Here is a 19,091-nt window from a genome sequence, read left to right as displayed (position 1 = left end):
GACTTGGGAAGGCAGGAAAGGGCCTTTTCTGACTTGATACAATTCACAAAGGCCACTTGCCTACCTACCCAAGGACCAAGTGGTATAGACTGATCAGACTGCACAGCCCATAAAGTACTTTATGGTGGCATTACATGTAATAAAGCTGATGAGTCATCACCCTCAGACTGCATTCGGGCAAAGCTGTTGCTACAGGAGCCAAACCAAGTAGTCTATAAAAGGAGGAAGAGAAGGCAGGAATAAGGACACTCAAACAAACAAACAAAAGCACAAACTCTGCTCAAAAAGCCAGATTTGCCTTCAAACGAAGCTGTAGTCAGCCCAAGCTTTCATCCCCCTCGGGATAATCTTTTCTCCTAAACTTTGTAATAGCTCTGCTACCTTGTTCAAACTTGTTGTAGTATCGATTCACCCTTTTGTATTCTCCTTTCCCCTCTCCACCTAAGCTTTCAGACCTGTGATAGAACCACAAAGATAGGGACCTGCAAGACGATCAGCCTTAATTGATAAGGTTTAATCTTGCCCGACCTGCTTTGTTATGTCTTTGTCTTTTCTTTCTTTAAAGTCTAGCGATATGTTGTATGTTTTTAGTTATATGCAAGTTGTTCCTAGCAAAATCACGATGACAAAACTTTCTCAACACTTGGATTTGATTTAAATATATCTTCAATGCTTAAATTAGATCCAAGTCCTAAGCCCGCAGGCATGTAAATCTGATTAGTTTAAAAGTCCTTGGCCTCAAGGCATAAAAAAGAACTTTATGTGGACTTAACCCATCCACGACAATCCTTGATAAACGAGAAGTCCGAAGTTACTTGGGGCGCAAGTAATCGACCTACCTTCTAGTTTTCTTTCTATTATATCATGATTATCATAGAACGCTTAAGCATGGGATGGACTCTAATGGAAAGCCTCAAGGCCTACACTTAAGGCCCCACAAAGGCATCCATTTGGATTCATCCTATTCAGCGATCTTAAGAGTCTAAGCATAAGAATGAACTCTGATGGGAAGCCTCAAGGCCTACACCTAAGGCCCCACAAAGGCACCCATTTGGGTTCGTTCTATTCCTTGGATTCGGGTAATCAGAAATATAATAGTTAGAAGATTCCTACAATCACAAGAATACATATGATGCGTTCGAGTACTGGTTTAGTTATGTACGGGAAGCCTCAAGGCCTACATTTAAGGCCCCACAAAGGCACATGTTATAACTAAACACGGTTTCTTGGATTCATTATATATATACAATGAAAGAACAACAACCATTTTACATCTGCCATGCTAAAGATGGCAGTGGCACGCCTGAGCACCTAAATGTTAACCTTGATTGTGAGCCTCAATGCCTATACCTAAGGCCCCACAAAGGCACCTCTCAAAGTTAACTCTGTCCTTCTCTTTCAGCCTTGCCCGAAGAGCCTTGCCCGACGAGACTTGCCCGACAACGCCCAGAAACGAAGTAAAAGCCCGACAGCAGCCCTCAACCGATGCCAACCTCCAGGGGAGCTGTGTGCTCGTCGGCCAGGAAACATCCCCAGCGGAAATTCCTGCCACGAACATAGTTTTGGCACGCCCAGTGGGACCCAAACTTCCAGATCTTGCATGTCCAAAAAGAAGAACCATAAACTTGATAAAAAGAATCCAAATGAAGGTCTTCTCCAAATGGCAGAACAATCAGAAAATCCTTCTTCCCCATCCGGACAGGTGGTTCCAGATAGCCCGACTACATCTGAAAGATCACAAGGAAAGGGAAGTAATGAAGAGCTACAAGCTACAATGATCCAAGTGTTAAAAAGCATGGAAAAGATCTCCCTAGAAACAAAGGGAGAAGTAAGCAGACTCTGTATGCTCACAGGGAATTTACAGAGAAGGCTTGATTTGGAGTTCTCTACTCCAAATGATGCTCAAGGAAGTGGAATGAGCCGGGTTATCACGAGAGATGAGCCAATCATTCCCTTATTTCCACTACTAGAAGAAACAGGAGATAGGGGAAAGAAAAAGGTAATTCTTGAGGGAAGTCAACCAGCGATGGAGCCGATCCCGAAGACAGAGTTTCTTAGTTTCCCATTATTATAATTTAATAATAAGGGAAAGGACGAACAAGAAAGGATGAGGTACGGAATGCCAGGTATGATGGGAGAAACTAGTGGAAAAGAGACTACCACTACTACTACCACTACTACGTCAGATAAACCTCCACCCTATAGACCGCCCCCGATGGTCAATAAAGGTGGAGGATCTAACTGGAGGAAACCCAAACCAAGGAGGGAAGCGAATGCGGGTAATGACCGGAGCCCGAAGATTGGATCAGCTATCCTCGATCATAATGATAATTTAGCCACTCAACAACTAAGGGATGAATTGGCTGAGTTAAGAAGAACGGTGACTCAAAATGCCCAGCCGCGGGCTCGCCCAGTGTTCAGGATTACTTACCAGAAGCCGTATCCTAAACATATCGACTAGCTAAATCCATTCCCTCTCAACTTCAAGATGCCCGCATTCCCCACCTTCATAGGTGAAGACAGCAGTGTGTCTTCCAGAGACCATATTTTCAAATTCTCCAATCACTGTATGGCGTATGAGGACAATCCAAACTACAAATTGAGGTTGTTTGGAACTTCGTTGGCAGGACTGGCGTCTCAATGGTATTCTCTATTACCCCCCAACTCTATTGCCAACTGGGGGCAAATGGAGATGGCTTTTCATGAACAGTTCTACAGGATAGAGCCAGAATTGACCATCAATGATCTAGTGGAGGTAAAACAATACGATCATGAATCCACAGAAGACTTCATGATGAGGTTCAGGAGGACCAAGATGAGATGCCAATTCCCCATCAACCAAGCACAGCTCATATCTATTGCTCAAAGGGCTTTAAAATTACCTTTGAGAAAAAGGTTATATGATGCACAGTTCAGTGAGCTGCAAGAACTCGTGATTGCTGCCACGAAGTACGAGAGGTTGTTGCAAGAGGAACAGCAAGTGAAGCACACTTCCAAAGTCCCTCATTTCTACAAAAACAAGGCTATTATTCACCATGTGGAGGTAGGAGAAACCAGGCCCGAACACGAGGATGGTCGTGAGGAAGAAAATATAGAAGTATGTGCTGCTGAGATGACTACACCCTTCAAACCATTGACGATCAAAGGATTAGTCCAACCTGTCAAGGATCAGAAAATCGTGATGAATGATGGTGGTTTCGTCCCCATGAAGCCCCCAAAGTATCAGAGTTATTCGTTTGATTTAACCAAGGCACCAGAGATCTATGAAGAGTTGGTACGGGCGAGAGTAATTTTGCCCGACAGTGCCAAAAAGATGCCCAAGCCCGAGGAACTCAGGGGGAAAAAGTATTGCAAGTTGCATTATACCTTCAACCATTCTATAGTTAATTGTGTCCAGTTTAGAGATTGGGTACAAGACCTTATAGTGAAGGGTAAGCTGCTACTTGATTCACCCCAGGCCAGTATGATGGTGGATACTAACCCTTTCCCGGAGGCTCCTATCAGTATGATCAACCTCATTTTTAAGGAGCCGGGGTCATCAGCTGAGTAAGAGTGCCATGAGGGGACCAGAGGACCAGGGACAGATTCTAAGGTTGTCAACCATAAAGGTGGAGAAGAAAAGCAAGTAGACAAGGGGGCAAAGAATTGCCCAAGGCCAGTTCGAACAAAGCAAAGCAGGAAGCAAATTACATATCCATTCCAATATAAAAAGGGAGTTACAAATCATTCTATTCTAAAAACTTTACATCTTTACAAAGAGTGATTATTCTAGAATGGTATGTTCGCATGATGGTAAAAATTCTATTAGGTTCAGCTAAGACAGTATGATTGTTTACAAGTTCGGACTTGGCTTGTTCTAATTCCGAAGATGCCTTTTCTACCCCTTCGATTTGAAGTTCAAGTTTGTCTAGAAGAAGTGCTTGTTCTGCCTTAAGGACAATCAGTTGCTCTTCCAGTTTCTGGATTTCAGAAGAAACCACTTTAACTCTTTCTTTAGTCTGCATGCTTACTTCCATCAGTCGGTTAACTTGGGTAGAAGAGTTTGATTCTTTTTCCATAAAACATTTTGCCCGGTTAGCCTGTCTATCCGCTCTCTGGTATTGTTCCCTTAGAGCCCTCAGGTTCTCGAAGAAAGAAAGAAAGGAATCATGCTGAGGCTTGGACAAACAACCAGTTTTGAAAAATTCAGTTATGACCTTCTCAAGATCACAAAGAGCATTGAGACTAAATGACGCGGTGAATTCCTTCTTTGCCCATTCCTGAAAGATTTGCTGTTGCTCCGAAGACATGAAGGTTGCTGAAGGCTGCGTTGAAGATTTCAACCGTGTCTCAAGTCGCCCGAGTGCTTCAAAGAGTTTGAGCAGCTTGGCAGGATCAGAGGATGGGAAAGGAGGAGGGTCTGGCGTGATAGTTCTCTCCGATGAAACAATGCCTATTGAGGGGGTAATCTCTGCCTGTTTAGTCTGCTCAACTTCAGAGGGGGAAGTACCAATACCTCCAGAAGATGAATGAGGATGGGGGCGCTTTGATTTACGAGCTAATGGAGGAGGGGAAGTTTCTTTTGAAGCTTGCTACAAAAACCAAAAGACTCGGTCAAGATAATCTGAATACAGGTTAAAGCAAATGAGGTTCTGGAGAAAAGAAGTTTACCTGACTCAGCCTCGGAGTTTCACCAGAGAATGTACTAACCCTTGGTTGGGGAGGAGGTTCTTCACCACCGGCAGGAGGGGAATGAGCTGCGCCTGAACTTGTACCTGCATCCTGGATATATCCAAAGAAATGAGTAATTATCAGCAAAAGGGTCACCAGAGGAAGAAGCAAGAAGAAAACATTCCAGTACCTGAGCCTGATCTGAATGAGGAGAAGAAGGTTCATCAACTATCGGGCGAGCAAACGCCTGCGAAGTCGCTACATCTGAAGCTACAGGGATCTCAGGAACTATGGGTTCTTTATCCGAGACCACTAGTGAGGGAGGTGGCTCATATACTGAAGATGGCTGCAGGAAACATAAAAAAGAGTTAATTGGGTAGCAATGCGCAGAATTTCAAGGAGGAAATAATAATTTACCAAGGGATCATCCTCATCCACGAAGTGCAATACAACTACTGTGGACGGATCGAATTGAGAGGAAGGGGTCGCATCCAGAGCAGTGGAAGAAGTCATAGATCTCAGAGGGGGTCCATGACTAGGCAAAGAGGCAGATGCACCAGCCTAGGAAAACAAATAGAAAAAAGGAAAAGGGCTTAGCTATTAAATCCATAAAATTGGAGGTTTAGAGGTAGGGAAAGTACCTCAGCAGGATTGGTCTCAGAGGGGGAAAGATTTTTCTGTCGGGCAGGTCGTGGAGAAGCCTCGGGCGAAGAGAGCATTTCATTTCTCGCAGCCTGATCAGAGTAATCAAATTCAGGGTTGTATGAAAGTAAGAAAGTATACAATAATATCAGTCATACCTCGAGTTCTCGAAGGGCGGTGTCTCGCAATTCTTCGGCCTTTTTAAGCATAGCAGCCCGTAGTGGTTCCTCCTTGGAAGCAAGGATTGGCCTTTTAGATGCTTGAGGTTCTGTTGATCGATGAAAGGGACAATTAGATAAAGGAGGAAGACAGCAGTTCGATATAGAAAAAGAGAAACTCACTCGAAGATTGTTGTTTCTTTCTGCCTGCTTCAGGAACTGGAGCAGAGGTGACTCCTGATTTAGAAGGAATAGTAATCCTTGCCCGCTTACTCTTTCGAGTAGGAATTGGTCTTGTGGTTGTCGTAAGAGGTGCTGGATCAGGGTCAGAATCTTTGGCCATGACCACTTTCTTTCGCTTAAGGGCTTTAGTGATTGCCGTGGGTGTTCCTTCAGCCCCTGAATCCCCAATGGATTCTGAGATGTCCGTCCCTTCCCCGGCTTCTCGTCTCTCAGCCTCTGCAGCAGCACCATGAAGAATTGCAGCATCAGCAGAGTCATCTTCGGATTCAATGACTTCCAATTCAACATCCACTGGAGCTGCAGAAATCAGCAAAAGTAAGAATAGAAGGACTTCAGAAGGGAAGCCAAAGCAGGTTGAAAGAGAAGTACCTATCAGAAGTGACCGGTTTTTTTCTTGAATCATCTCCTTCCAATTTGCAAGCTCGCCCGAGCCAGGATATGATTTAAGAGAAAGCTGGCTGAAGATGCGATCGTGATTCATCTTCAAATCTCCTCCATACTTTTTAGTCCATTTCTCCTCCCACCAAGAGGAGAACAGCGAGGTACATTCAAAATTAAGAACAACGGGATGTCGGGCTGCTTGACTCATTACATCCAGGCTACGTCGGGGGGCTCGGAATGTCACTACAGTTGGGGTTTGTAACCGGAATGAGGTGCCACAATGGACAGAGTCGAAGAATGAGACAGGTATAGCTTGCCTAAATCCTAACTGCCGACTGCAGAAGTTAGGATGGTACACCTCCAAGCCTCGATCATATCTATTGCCCCGAACCCCCCAGGCCAAGTCTCTTGGTTGAATACAACTGATAAATTTTTCTCTACAAAAGGAGGTAGCATCCTCACCAGGGGCATCTTGGAAGGCTTGGTCAGAGAACCAAGGGTATCTTCTCAAAACTGACGCACCCCATTCCAAGTCTGATCGAGTCCTGCAAACTCTGAAAAAGTAAAAGCAGGCGAAGGTGGAATGGTCTGTAGGAGGAGCTTCTGCTAGAATTCGAGCAGGAGCCACACCCTCTGGAAACTCTAGATTGGCAGCCCGAAATTCTAGAAAATACCATTGCAGCCAGATTTGTATCATCCAAATTGGTCCATTCAAGTTGGTCTCGAAGGGCTCATCCCGAGTCATTTCAAAAAGAAGGTGATAAAGGTGGGAGAGAAGAAATGGACCTGTGGCTACATCATCAAAATTATGAAGAACCTCCACCAAGGGGATCCATTCTACCCTCACTCCCTTGGATTTGTTGGGGAAGACATGCTTATTGAGCCAGTAAAGGAGAAAGTACATATGCTCTTGATTTTTGTCAGCCCGAGGGGAGCCTACTCCAAAATTTTCCTTCACAAAAAGGATGAATCCCTTAAAGGAGGTCCCATAGCTCTTGAAAGTAACGGAGTTATAGCTCAGAGGAAGGAAGGTTGTGGAAGAACTCGAGCTCCCGGTGGTAGAAGACGGGACCCAATCTTGAGAAACATCTACTATCCTGCCTGACGGCCTCAAACCGAAGACCTGGGCCATATCAAGAATGGTGGGAGACATGGGGCCCATACGAAAATCGAAGGTATTTGTGCCTGTATTCCAAAAGAGGAGAGCAGAAGCAAGCAATTCGGGCTTAGGGACAATGGAAGTCTTCGAAAGCTTGACCAGTTCATAAATACCGTTATTCATCCATTTCTGCTTGAAGAAAGGCTCTAATTCGTCAACCCATTGGGCCCAGGTGGGATCATTCATCAAGGGAAATCCTCGACGATATGATGACCATTTCGAGGAAGAAATGCCCGACCCAGCCAGATAGGGATTTGGGGAAAACCAGTTTCCCCTGGGCATGTTGTCTTCCACTACTGAGGGGACCCGGGAAATCCAAGCGGGACCCAATGATTGTACCCCATGCGTCTCAAAGAAAAGCTCAGAATGCAAACCTGCCCGCGGGCGATGCAGCCCGTTGAGTAGACGGCGTAGGGTGGTGATTCCGTCGCCAGACTCATAAGATGGTGGGGTTTGGCTGGATCCTGAAGCCATTTGATGAAGATAGAGAAAGAAAAGAAAGAAAGAGGATAAAGATGCAACCTTGTCGGGCAACAGAGAAAGATAGTGGGGAAGTAGGAAAGTTTTTTTTTTCCCGCAGAAGGATTCCTTTCGCAGAAGTTCAATCGCAAGGTATTCGTGGGTTTAATAGGGAATCTCTTTCAATTAATATTGGCGCCTGGAATTCCAGGTTTAATATCAATTGAAGGGGGCACTGTTTGGGCTAAAAACTGAACTTTAGGCCCAAGGATGGAGTCAGCCCAAAAGAAGGCCTGGAGGAATAGAAGATCAAAGCCCAGCTGAGACTTGGGAAGGCAGGAAAGGGCCTTTTCTGACTTGATACAATTCACAAAGGCCACTTGCCTACCTACCCAAGGACCAAGTGGTATAGACTGATCAGACTGCACAGCCCATAAAGTACTTTATGGTGGCATTACATGTAATAAAGCTGATGAGTCATCACCCTCAGACCGCATTTGGGCAAAGCTGTTGCTACAGGAGCCAAACCAAGTAGTCTATAAAAGGAGGAAGAGAAGGCAGGAATAAGGACACTCAAACAAACAAACAAAAGCACAAACTCTGCTCAAAAAGCCAGATTTGCCTTCAAACGAAGCTGTAGTCAGCCCAAGCTTTCATCCCCCTCGGGATAATCTTTTCTCCTAAACTTTGTAATAGCTCTGCTACCTTGTTCAAACTTGTTGTAGTATCGATTCACCCTTTTGTATTCTCCTTTCCCCTCTCCACCTAAGCTTTCAGACCTTTGACAGAACCACAAAGATAGGGACCTGCAAGACGATCAGCCTTAATTGATAAGGTTTAATCTTGCCCGACCTGCTTTGTTCTGTCTTTGTCTTTTCTTTCTTTAAAGTCTAGCGATATGTTGTATGTTTTTAGTTATATGCAAGTTGTTCCTAGCAAAATCACGATGAAAAAGCTTTCTCAACACTTGGATCTGATTTAAATATATCTTCAATGCTTAAATTAGATCCAAGTCCTAAGCCCGCAGGCATGTAAATCTGATTAGTTTAAAAGTCCTTGGCCTCAAGGCATAAAAAAGAACTTTATGTTGACTTAACCCATTCACGACAATCCTTGATAAACGAGAAGTCCGAAGTTACTTGGGGCGCAAGTAATCGACCTACCTTCTAGTTTTCTTTCTATTATATCATGATTATCATAGAACGCTTAAGCATGGGATTGACTCTAATGGAAAGCATCAAGGCCTACACTTAAGGCCCCACAAAGGCATCCATTTGGATTCATCCTATTCAGCGATCTTAAGAGTCTAAGCATAAGAATGAACTCTGATGGGAATCCTCAAGGCCTACACCTAAGGCCCCACAAAGGCACCCATTTGGGTTCGTTCTATTCCTTGGATTCGGGTAATCAGAAATATAATAGTTAGAAGATTCCTACAATCACAAGAATACATATGATGCGTTCGAGTACTGGTTTAGTTATGTACGGGAAGCCTCAAGGCCTACATTTAAGGCCCCACAAAGGCACATGTTATAACTAAACACGGTTTCTTGGATTCATTATATATATACAATGAAAGAACAACAACCATTTTACATCTGCCATGCTAAAGATGGCAGTGGCACGCCTGAGCACCTAAATGTTAACCTTGATTGTGAGCCTCAAGGCCTATACCTAAGGCCCCACAAAGGCACCTCTCAAAGTTAACTCTGTCCTTCTCTTTCAGCCTTGCCCGAAGAGCCTTGCCCGACGAGACTTGCCCAACAACGCCCAGAAACGAAGCAGAAGCCCGACAGCAGCCCTCAACCGACGCCAACCTCCAGGGGAGCTGTGTGCTCGTCGGCCAGGAAACATCCCCAGCGGAAATTCCTGCCACGAACAGCAAGCAATAGTGATAATATGTTAAATGGTTAGTTATAAGGAGAAGGAAAAAAAGTGAAAATTGAACTCACCCAAACGTGGATAAACATGATTAGTTGTTCTCGTTGCGGTAATCTCCGTGTGGAATCATTTGAGAGACAAAAGTTGATGAGTTTCTAAAACATGGACCATTTGTTTGATAAAATGAAAAGCTGTTTTCGGAAACAAGAAAGTGTTTTCGGAAACAGAACCAAACGGGCCCTTACCACTAGCATTGCAAATTTGCGAGTAAAACCCACCCAAATATGAAATATCAACCCTTCCTTAAATCCTCGCATCCTATCCGACTCGTACATTTATATTTCTCTTCGATTCTGTCTCCGCTTGCTTGCAACACCTTTCTGGCTGTCTAAAACAAAATTAAAATTTATTTATCAACAGCAACAAATAATTAGAATCCCCAATTCACCAGACCAGCAAACCCTAATTTCCTAATCAGAAGAAAAAAAATCCAATTCAATTCCACCACCATGTCCCTCTGATTTTCCCGGGCGACCCATTTCTCTCCAATAGGTAGCAGTTGAGATTGAGATTGAAGAAATTGAAATTGAGGCAGAGATAGCATAATGGAGGGCATACCGCACCCAATACCTCGAACAGTGGAGGAAGTCTTCAGCGACTTCAGAGGCAGACGCGCCGGCTTGATTAAGGCCCTCACCAATGGTTTGCCCGCTTCTCATTTTTTGTTATTTTTAACCTCTTAATTCTTTTGCATATCTCTCTACTTTCGTATGTGAATTTCCTTTCATGGTTTTACTAAATTTTTTGGTTCATTTTTGTAGACGTTCAGAAATTTTATCAACTGTGCGATCCTGGTGGGTTCTCTTTTCTCTTTCTTTTTTTACGTTTATGTTCTCTGTCTTTTGAGTAAAAGGACCATCTTTGTGGTTCTTTTCCATTCATATGTTTGTTTGTTGTAATTTCTAACTGTTGAAGCTTGATTTATAACGTGAATTTGCTGCACCATGAGCATGGATAAAAATACTCAATCATTTCAGCTGTGTTTTGTGCTGTATACCAAATTAAAATATATATGAAGTAACTGCTCTTGTGCAGCACTTTAAACACAAAACATCCTCATATGCCCGTTTTCGGTTACTAAAATACCCCATTTTGGCATATAGAGGCTAAGGCACCATTCTTTATAATAAGAAGTTTACTTACCAAAAATTAACCTGTTTGAAGGTGCATTGAATTTTATGACCTCCTAGACCCATTACACTGGCCAACTGTTGTGGAGCGATGGTGCCAAAGGAAAATGCTATAAATTTCCTGGTTGCTTTAGGTTGTTTGACTTCTTCTTGCTATGGTATTGCAAATGTTCTATAAACTTAAGTCCAAAAGTAGGTATTTTTAGATTTATCTTGCTTTTTGGATGGGTTTCTGTATAGATGGAGTACCTACTTTTCAAGTTGATCAACAATCAGGCTACTAAGTTCATGGCCCGTAAATCAATTATTAGATCATTGGAGGAGAATTTTCCACCTTTGAGGTTGGGGTTCACTGTTATTTTTGTTGTGTTTTTCTCTTTTTTTTATTTGGTTACATTAGTGTAGACATTTAATTTTTCAGTGGATCTTTCTGCGTCATGCTTTCTTAGTGGATGCTGAGCAGAAAAAAGAATTTTCCTTTTCTTTTGGACCAATTTATGCACTTTCCTTACCTCATGTATTTGAACTTTGGAGTTATTAAGTATTGATAAAATTAATAAATAAGTTTTGATAATTATCAAGTTTGCCTCTTTTCTTCAAGTTTGAATGAAAATTCATTCTATATTCCTCTTTTAATTTATAGTTGAACACATAACCAAAATAGGATTTGATGGATGTGGAGTCACTTACAAGTTACAACGCGGTTAAGATAGATTGTCTTTCCTTTTGTTTATTTCTTTTAACATATGTTGTGCTTGCAGAGAAGGAGAACTTGTGTTTGTATGGACTACCAAATGAGACATGGGAAGTTAACCTGCCTGTTGAGGAGGTTCCTCCTGAACTGCCCGAGCCAGCATTAGGTATAAACTTTGCTAGGGATGGGATGCAGGAGAAGGACTGGTTGTCACTGGTTGCAGTTCACAGTGATTCATGGTTGCTTGCTGTTGCATTCTATTTTGGTGCACGCTTTGGGTTTGGTAAGAATGAAAGGTACGAACTTGGTTTTCCTCTGTATTTGTATAACCTATATTGTAAAATTTTAATTAAAACAACTCACCTCTTAAACATATCCTATTATCAATTGGGAAATGCACAGGCTGTATTGATGAGTTATCTTCTTTTTGTTATCATATGTAATATTTCTATGTAGCACCTAGTATAGAATATAATTATTCATCCTTAGTTATTCTTCTGCAAACATATTGAAACTTTGTTTAAAAATTTATCCATAGTCTGTAGTAATGAGATCACGCTGTTGTTTGGTGTATTGAATTTTATATCTTAGTTCTTACAGAATTTTTTCTACTTTAACAACAGTTGTAGAGCCCCAATTTATTATTATTATTTTTAAATTTCCGTATTACAATCTCTAATGACAGTTTTCAAAAGCAGTAGGGAAAAGATTTACCTGCCATATGAAACATCGAGTCAGCACTTTCTGTTGACATATCTATCAACTGAATACTATATGTCTTTTTAGTATCAGTTCGTGCAGGTTGTGGTATCTTATTATTGATAGTTACCTTGCATATGATGTGCTAAGCTGTTTACATATTTTGTATGCATGTTTGAATAAGTTAGTTTATCCATGTATGACATTATCTGGCTGGTTAAAGTAAAGAAGATCAAGAAGTTCTCTTTAAAGCTAATTCATAAATTTAATGCATATACTTATAAAAACCTAGTTTTCTACCTCCTCCTTTTTCTTTCTAGGCTATTCCAAGGAAGATGCTTATCATTTGTTTGCTATCCTCAGGGTTTATATAGCCTATCCGTTAAATACTAGCATTTGATTATGTTGAAGAATCAACTAATGCTAGGTATGTGGCAATACTGATAGATTTCTTGCGTGGACTGTGTTCAAGCAGATGAAATTGGAGGTCCCTTTCTGCTTCCTAATATTCTGCTCTTTGTTGTACAGAAACGTCGTTTAATATAAGATATCTGCATACACTTTAGGTGGTGCTTTTTTCACTGGTGCCACTGCAAGGCCTCTTTTAGGCTGCATTGGAAGCCAGGGAATTTCTTTATTGCGTGGTCTACAAAGGTTGCCACCGTATTCCTTGGCCTAATTAAGTATTCCTGGTTGTTTCTTGGAGCAATCGGCTGCCTCTTTTGCCACCTTTTGATTCAGGATGCTAAAGCGGTTTTAACAATCGATAATTGGATTTTTCAAACAACCCTTCTGCGGTTCTGCAACCAAACTGCTTAGAATAAGTCTCACTGTCCTTTCATTTATGAAGGCTTCTATCTTTTTTCTTTTAGTAATTTTCAAGGCTTTCCAGTCTTCATATCTAAGTAGCCTCACCTTTATGCTATGATCTACCTGCATTAGACAAGTGCTGACATGCGAGAATGATAGACGAACTGAGAAGAGATAGTTATGGTATTTTTATCTGTACCTGATGACATTTATGGTTTTTTCTTCTGTTGAGAAGAGATTTAATTTCTTATGATATAGGAAAGAGTAATGCTATGTAGATCAACATTTTAGACCAAATTTGCAAGCAATGTACTGTGTCACCAATAGGAAATAAGCACGTTAATGAACACTTAAGTAATAATCCAATCGTCAACAACCACATCATAATGGTCTACGAATTTTGGTCTAAATAATTGGTCTCCCTAGCATTACCCTATAGGAAATTGGTGGCTGGGATTCAATTTGGCTTGACCTTCTCAGAGATCACTGTCTGAGAAATTTCATTGCTTGGCTACCTGAAAATCCTTAAATTACAATTGTTTTACTGTGATATCTCGAGATATACAAGCATGTGTGTGTGTGTGTGTGTGGATGTGTATGTATAGGTATGTATTCCTGTATGTGCAGGGAACTTGGGGGTTTAGTTAATTTGCGTAACTATATCGATACTGATTTCAGATAATCTTACTCCGTCTACTTCCAATCTATTTTCCTCATTTTTGGCTGACTGTCATTGAATATTCCTCTGGATACCTTACAGGCCTAGCCTTGAATCTTGTCTGAAGAGTGAAGACACATAGTTTGATGTCTGCATTGTTATGAATTATTTACCTTAACATACATCTGTGATGTTTGGCTATTGTCTACAATCATGTTTGCTTGGTAATTATGGGTATTCTGAAGATATCCTAGAGATTGAGAATGCCATAAAGAAGTGTTGTGCAAACTTCTTTTTCTTGGGTCGGTGGTGTGGGAACTGATTGCAGATGAATAAATTATTGGGATTAAAGTTGACTTGCAAAATTATAATTTCAACTTAATAATTTTATGATTAATAGTTTCAATTCAGTACCAGTTGTATCTAATCCCTAAGGTGTTGGATGAGTGGATTGCTTTGTTATTGATGGGATTGAGAATGTCAGAGTAGAGCCGTTCATGCTGTAGGATAAGGAAATATACCCTTTCTGCAAAAGCCAAGTGATGGGAGCTAAGTTTGTCTGAAGCTTTAGTGGATAATATCATGTGAAGGTGGTTCTAATTTCATGTGGCTTTGAAACTTGCAGGAAGAGGCTTTTTCAGATGATAAATGATCTCCCCACCATATTTGAAGTTGTGACAGGAAACGCTAAGCAACCAAAAGACCAGTCTACTCCTCCCAACAACAGTAGCAAGAACAAATCCAGTGGAAAGGTGGTAAGCAGTGGACTAGTTTGCATGATATGATTTTGTTTTTGTGTTTATACATCTTCCTTCTTTAGCCTTTGTTTTCACCTTATAATTAATCCTAGCTCTTTCTTTGTTGGTGCTGCCTTTAAGCAGTCTCGGCAGTCTGAGCCCCTGCAGAGCAAAGGAGTGAAAATGTCGCCGCTGCCCAAAGAGGAGGATGAAAGCGGGGAAGAAGAAGAAGAAGATGATGAACAAGGAGCGACTTGCGGGGCATGTGGAGACAATTATGGGGCTGATGAGTTCTGGATTTGCTGTGATGTGTGCGAAAGATGGTTCCATGGAAAATGTGTAAAGATTACACCCGCAAAGGCTGAGCATATCAAGCAGTACAAGTGCCCAAGTTGCAGTAGCAAGAGGGCTAGAGTTTAAATGTAGGTTCCGAATGTGGAGAAGAAACACCAATCAAAGAAAGCAGATGAGGGTTTACAACTATCATTACAATTTGGAGTAAAATAGAGTCAGTTGTCTATCTTAGTTGATGAATTTGAATGATTGGAAATGGGATTCTTCTAAGTTTTGCTACTCCTTGCTATTGTTCTGTCAAGTTTTCTCAGGAATTTGTTTCTAATATGAATAGTAAGCTATACATATGTCCGTGCAGTCTCCTGGTTTGATTTTTGATGCATCTATTGGACGTGTTTATTTATGCATGATTACGTGCTGTTTGCAGTGCAGCTTACATGCTTTGTTGTCCTTGCTGTTTTCTAATTTTCTTGGCTAGTTTTATGTTTTAGTGGTACTAGTACAATAACGTGTTTTATAAGAAAGCACAGATGTTGAGCGAGTTCTTTGTGCAGTCGTGGAGTATCTGTGAATGCTGCCCTTCGGGTAAGTTTCTCCAAGAAATCTAGTTGTGCCGGAGGATTTGGCTTGGTTGCTGCTGCACCCAAGTCTGGGGAATGAGTGGATGTGCCACATTTGTATCATGGTTTTAAGAAATTGCTGTGCTGAGTCGGGAGTGAAGGCTTTGGTTGTTGCAAACAAGAGGTGCTCCAACGTAAGGATCTCCTAGTGTGGCTGGAAAGGTCGGTCTTTGATTAAGCAGTTTCTCTTGATTGAGCAAGTGACGAGCGAGCGCAGATGCATGCTTCTCCCCGTCTGACTGAGGAAGGCGGGGTGGGGTTGGGGCTCTACACTGAATCGCCGATGAATTGAAGAGAGTTTCTTGTTTACCAAAGAATGAAAAAGAGACGGACTCGGTTTCTTTTATTTTTTTTCTTTTGAAGTTGTGTGATGATGAAAGGTATCTCTGTCTTTGCACAATTCAGAACATAGGGCCCTGTCTGATGCAGTTCAAAATTGCACATATGTTTTCCTTTTTCCTGTGTTGTCCTTTCCTTGTAATTATATGCCTAAAACCCATAATTTCGCGTGCACGTTACCATATTACGTTGTACATTTTAACATTGAACACCAAACAACAACGCAGGCACTCCCTTGGTACTATTTAATTAATTCGCATGCACCACTCGATCGCATTCATTCCATAATGGCATCAATTATCAATCAATTATGGATGTTAAAAGTCAGTACAGCGTTTTCGAGTAAACATGCGTTGCGTGCAGCCATTTTCTTACTAATACGCAATCCTCAACAAACTAATACACACCCCGGTGTGGTGCCACAATGGCTGTACCCCTCACCAGTCCGTCACCAGCGTAAATGCCGCCTAATATGAACACGTTGGTGATCCTCGGCGAAAATCCATGACAACCAGAGTAGCAGCGCCATGTGCAAGTGCGCCTAGCACAACAAAGACGTGGAAGACCTGATGGCTGTGCCCTACAACATCAAACTTGCCCGGCTTCCACCGTTCTGGTATCCTAGTCACATAGAATGCTGCTCCTGAAGCATATAAAATGGCCATAGCAAGTTCATATGCCAGAGCAACGATTATATGTTGATGGCCCCAATTGATAACTAGGGCATGAAGCGCAGGAATGACTCCGGAGAAGCCCATCGAGAGGAAAAGGGTAGCCCTAAAAGAGCGGAAACGGGGTGCAGAGAGACTAGGGGAAAGAAGGGTAACGATGACAAGGATCCCGAGCAGAGATATGGAAGAAAGGTAGAAAAAGCGAGAGTAAGGGTTGCAGGAGAAGGCATAGTAAATGGGAGCAAAGAAAGAAGAGACGATCATAAGAGAGATGCCGGCATAGTCTAGGCGCCAGAAGAAAAAATTGAAGCATTTAGAGTGACAAGCCAAGAGGTGGGAAAGGGAGCTGCAAACCAAGCATCCCATAGCCCCACTTAGGAACACAAGCCACGGCCACATTGGAAGTAGAATACCATCGTAATCAACTTCTTGCTTCGCACTCGCATTCACATTCGCATGAATGATTGATGATGCATGTCTCTCTGAGTCCTGCCTCCCAAACAACAAAAAGACCACACATATAAGCACATGTTTAAAAGCGCTTTTAAATAACTTATGCAATTTCAGGAAGCACTAATAATGAATTTAACCTTGGTCAATTTGACTTCTTTTTTTTTTGTCTAATATTCTAGTTAACCAAGGGTACATTTATTTTTGTCTTCTTTTACAAAATATGATTAATGAGAAAAGCAATAATAATGAATTTAAAAAAGAACAATACGATAATTGTAAACTAGTTCATTTTAGGTTATTTCGGTATTTACCATTTTGATCTGCTAATACTAATTGCATTTGTATGCACTCTAGCATGTGGTACTTCTCTCCATAAATCTAAGTAAGAAATTTGAGATTTAGAAGTCTACTAAATCCAAATAATGATTCCTATTTATTTATGTTTACCTATATATAAAGCCAGAGGCCCAATTTGGGGTCACGGCTTCGACAAAACTGATATGACCAAATTACCCCTCAACCAAAAAAATCCAAATGCAATTCAATATAATATATCAAATAATGCAAGGGTGATTTGGTAATTTGATTAGCATAAAATATAATATAAGTTTAAGTAGGAAGAGAAAAGAATAAAAAAATGGAAGAATGATTGAAAGTTGATGTTGCCCGAAAGGGAAAGAAAAATATAATAAAAAAATAAAGAAAATCATGAATATTGTGTTCAAAACATCTTAACATAAGTATAATGCCGGTTATAAAAAAAAAGTGATTCGCACGCAAATAATAATGTGATTAAATAAGTTATCAAATGATTATTTTTTTTTTTAACAAACGATATTATCTATACTAAAGAGAATGTGGGCTTAACCCCACAATAGACTAGCAATAATGTAATTCAATCAATTATTTATTAAATGTAAATTATATAGAAAGGATTATGAGGGATTTCTTCTAGCATAATTCAATAAATACATTTAAAACAGATAAATCACGCATATGTCGTGATTCAAAAAATGCCTTCTGCACACAAATGTGCGTGTGCACGAAGACTAGTTTATTGAATAAGAAAGCACAAAACAAATGGAAGCGTATAGAAAAAAAAAAACTTTTGTACGCACTAGCAAAGGGTACAGACTTTGTGAGACCCACACCACGCGTCGTATTGATTATTTTGATTCCATTGTCGCGTGAAGGACAAAAGTTATTCCCAACTCCCGAAAACAAATGTTAAATAATATTTAAAAAGAAAAAAGAGACTGACCGGCGAACAAGGAAGAAATGCGTTTACATTGTGAGAGGAGGAGACATTGATCAAGGGTCCAGGAACCGCAACAGCCCTGCCATATTTACCCACCAAACAGAAAGCAGCAGCAACAGTGAGTGAGTCGTTGTCCGTCAAGGTGATGAGCGTCAGTCCCAGGAATATGAAGAACCCCACCAAGTGGCTGCAGCACAAGTAATTATAAGTAGGCCAATTTCTTAATGAATTCAATATGATGACTAATTTGCAGGTAGTTGGGCAGAACTAAGTAAGTAATTGAGTTAATTGAATAGAGGATGATGACGATATATAAATGAGGGAAAATGAAAGGAGGAGGGAGAGAGATGCGTACGTACGTCCAGATGTTGAGGGTTTCGTTGTGGAAGGCAAAGACGCTGAACAAGAGATCCTTCAAGGGCCACTCGCATCTGTAATGGTCCAATATGTACTCGTTGTCTTTCATGTAGGGCGGAAGCTCTTCCAACTTTCTCAACCTCGTCGTCTCGGTCGTCTTCTTCTTCCTGCTATTACTGGTGCTACTACTGCCCCACCACTCCATTCGCTTCCCGTGATTGCACATGAAAACACACACTCTCTGTCTCTCTCTTTTTTCTTCTTGTTCCAATTTCGTATTTCGTGTCTGGCCTCTCTCTCTCTTTCTTGTCCGATTTATATATGGATTATACGGAATTGGATTCAATCGGATTCTCACATTTTAATCATTTATTATCGTGAGTTAAAAATTATTTGATTTTTTTATTTAAAATTAAACATAAATAATATCTGACAAAAATTAATTGTAAAATATACGATAAAGGGTTAAAATGTGATCACAAAATGGATCCGGAGACTATCCCTTTCCGGATTATCCACCTCCAAGTAATTTTTTACTTTTCTTTTGTAAAAGGGAGTAAGTAAGAGTAAGGAAGTGGGTGGGCTGCTTTCTTACGTGTCACTTGGCTGGTTAGACTTTGAATTCAAACTAAACCAATGTCAAAGGAGTTGAGCTAGCTCTGCTGCCCTACTCTCTAGCTTTGCAAAAAACGTGGAATTAATTACCTGGAAATCTATAAAACGTGGAATTAATTACCT

General features: G+C 41.1%; 3 protein-coding genes across 6 annotated transcripts; 2 read left to right on the top strand and 1 right to left on the bottom strand.

The window, feature by feature from the left end:
• The first annotated feature begins 2,569 nt into the window (after positions 1–2,569).
• Positions 2,570–3,550, top strand: LOC114821452 (uncharacterized). Its single transcript, XM_029093574.1, has one exon. The coding sequence runs from the start codon at positions 2,570–2,572 to the stop codon at positions 3,548–3,550; it is 981 nt and encodes a 326-aa protein (XP_028949407.1).
• Positions 3,551–9,753: 6,203 nt separating this feature from the next.
• Positions 9,754–15,002, top strand: LOC103402467 (PHD finger protein Alfin1-like). 3 transcript variants are annotated; one of them, XM_008341221.4, is made up of 5 exons: positions 9,754–10,275; positions 10,395–10,427; positions 11,525–11,753; positions 14,250–14,376; positions 14,506–15,002. In XM_008341221.4, the coding sequence occupies exons 1-5, from the start codon at positions 10,179–10,181 to the stop codon at positions 14,779–14,781; spliced, it is 762 nt and encodes a 253-aa protein (XP_008339443.1). In that variant the 5' UTR covers positions 9,754–10,178; the 3' UTR covers positions 14,782–15,002. The 3 variants fall into 3 exon arrangements, with proteins under 3 accessions (XP_008339443.1, XP_008339442.1, XP_017178599.1); XM_008341220.4 differs by having other exon boundaries at positions 9,762–10,275; positions 14,250–14,379; XM_017323110.3 differs by having other exon boundaries at positions 9,782–10,275; positions 14,250–14,379; positions 14,503–15,002.
• A 900-nt stretch (positions 15,003–15,902) lies between these two features.
• LOC103402466 (heptahelical transmembrane protein 2-like) lies at positions 15,903–18,938 on the bottom strand. 2 transcript variants are annotated; one of them, XM_008341218.4, is made up of 3 exons: positions 18,356–18,938; positions 18,000–18,183; positions 15,903–16,774 (listed from the first exon to the last, which is right to left on the bottom strand). In XM_008341218.4, exons 1-3 carry the CDS (start codon positions 18,577–18,579, stop codon positions 16,082–16,084), a joined length of 1,101 nt encoding a protein of 366 aa, XP_008339440.2. In that variant the 5' UTR covers positions 18,580–18,938; the 3' UTR covers positions 15,903–16,081. The 2 variants fall into 2 exon arrangements, with proteins under 2 accessions (XP_008339440.2, XP_008339441.2); XM_008341219.4 differs by having other exon boundaries at positions 18,027–18,183; positions 18,356–18,764.
• Positions 18,939–19,091: the final 153 nt, after the last annotated feature.

Source organism: Malus domestica, chromosome 15 (genome assembly GCF_042453785.1).
Source record: "Malus domestica chromosome 15, GDT2T_hap1".
Classification (NCBI taxonomy): domain Eukaryota; kingdom Viridiplantae; phylum Streptophyta; class Magnoliopsida; order Rosales; family Rosaceae; genus Malus; species Malus domestica.
The sequence above is the reverse complement of the archived record's forward strand: the minus strand, read 5'-3'. Positions and strand labels throughout refer to the sequence as shown.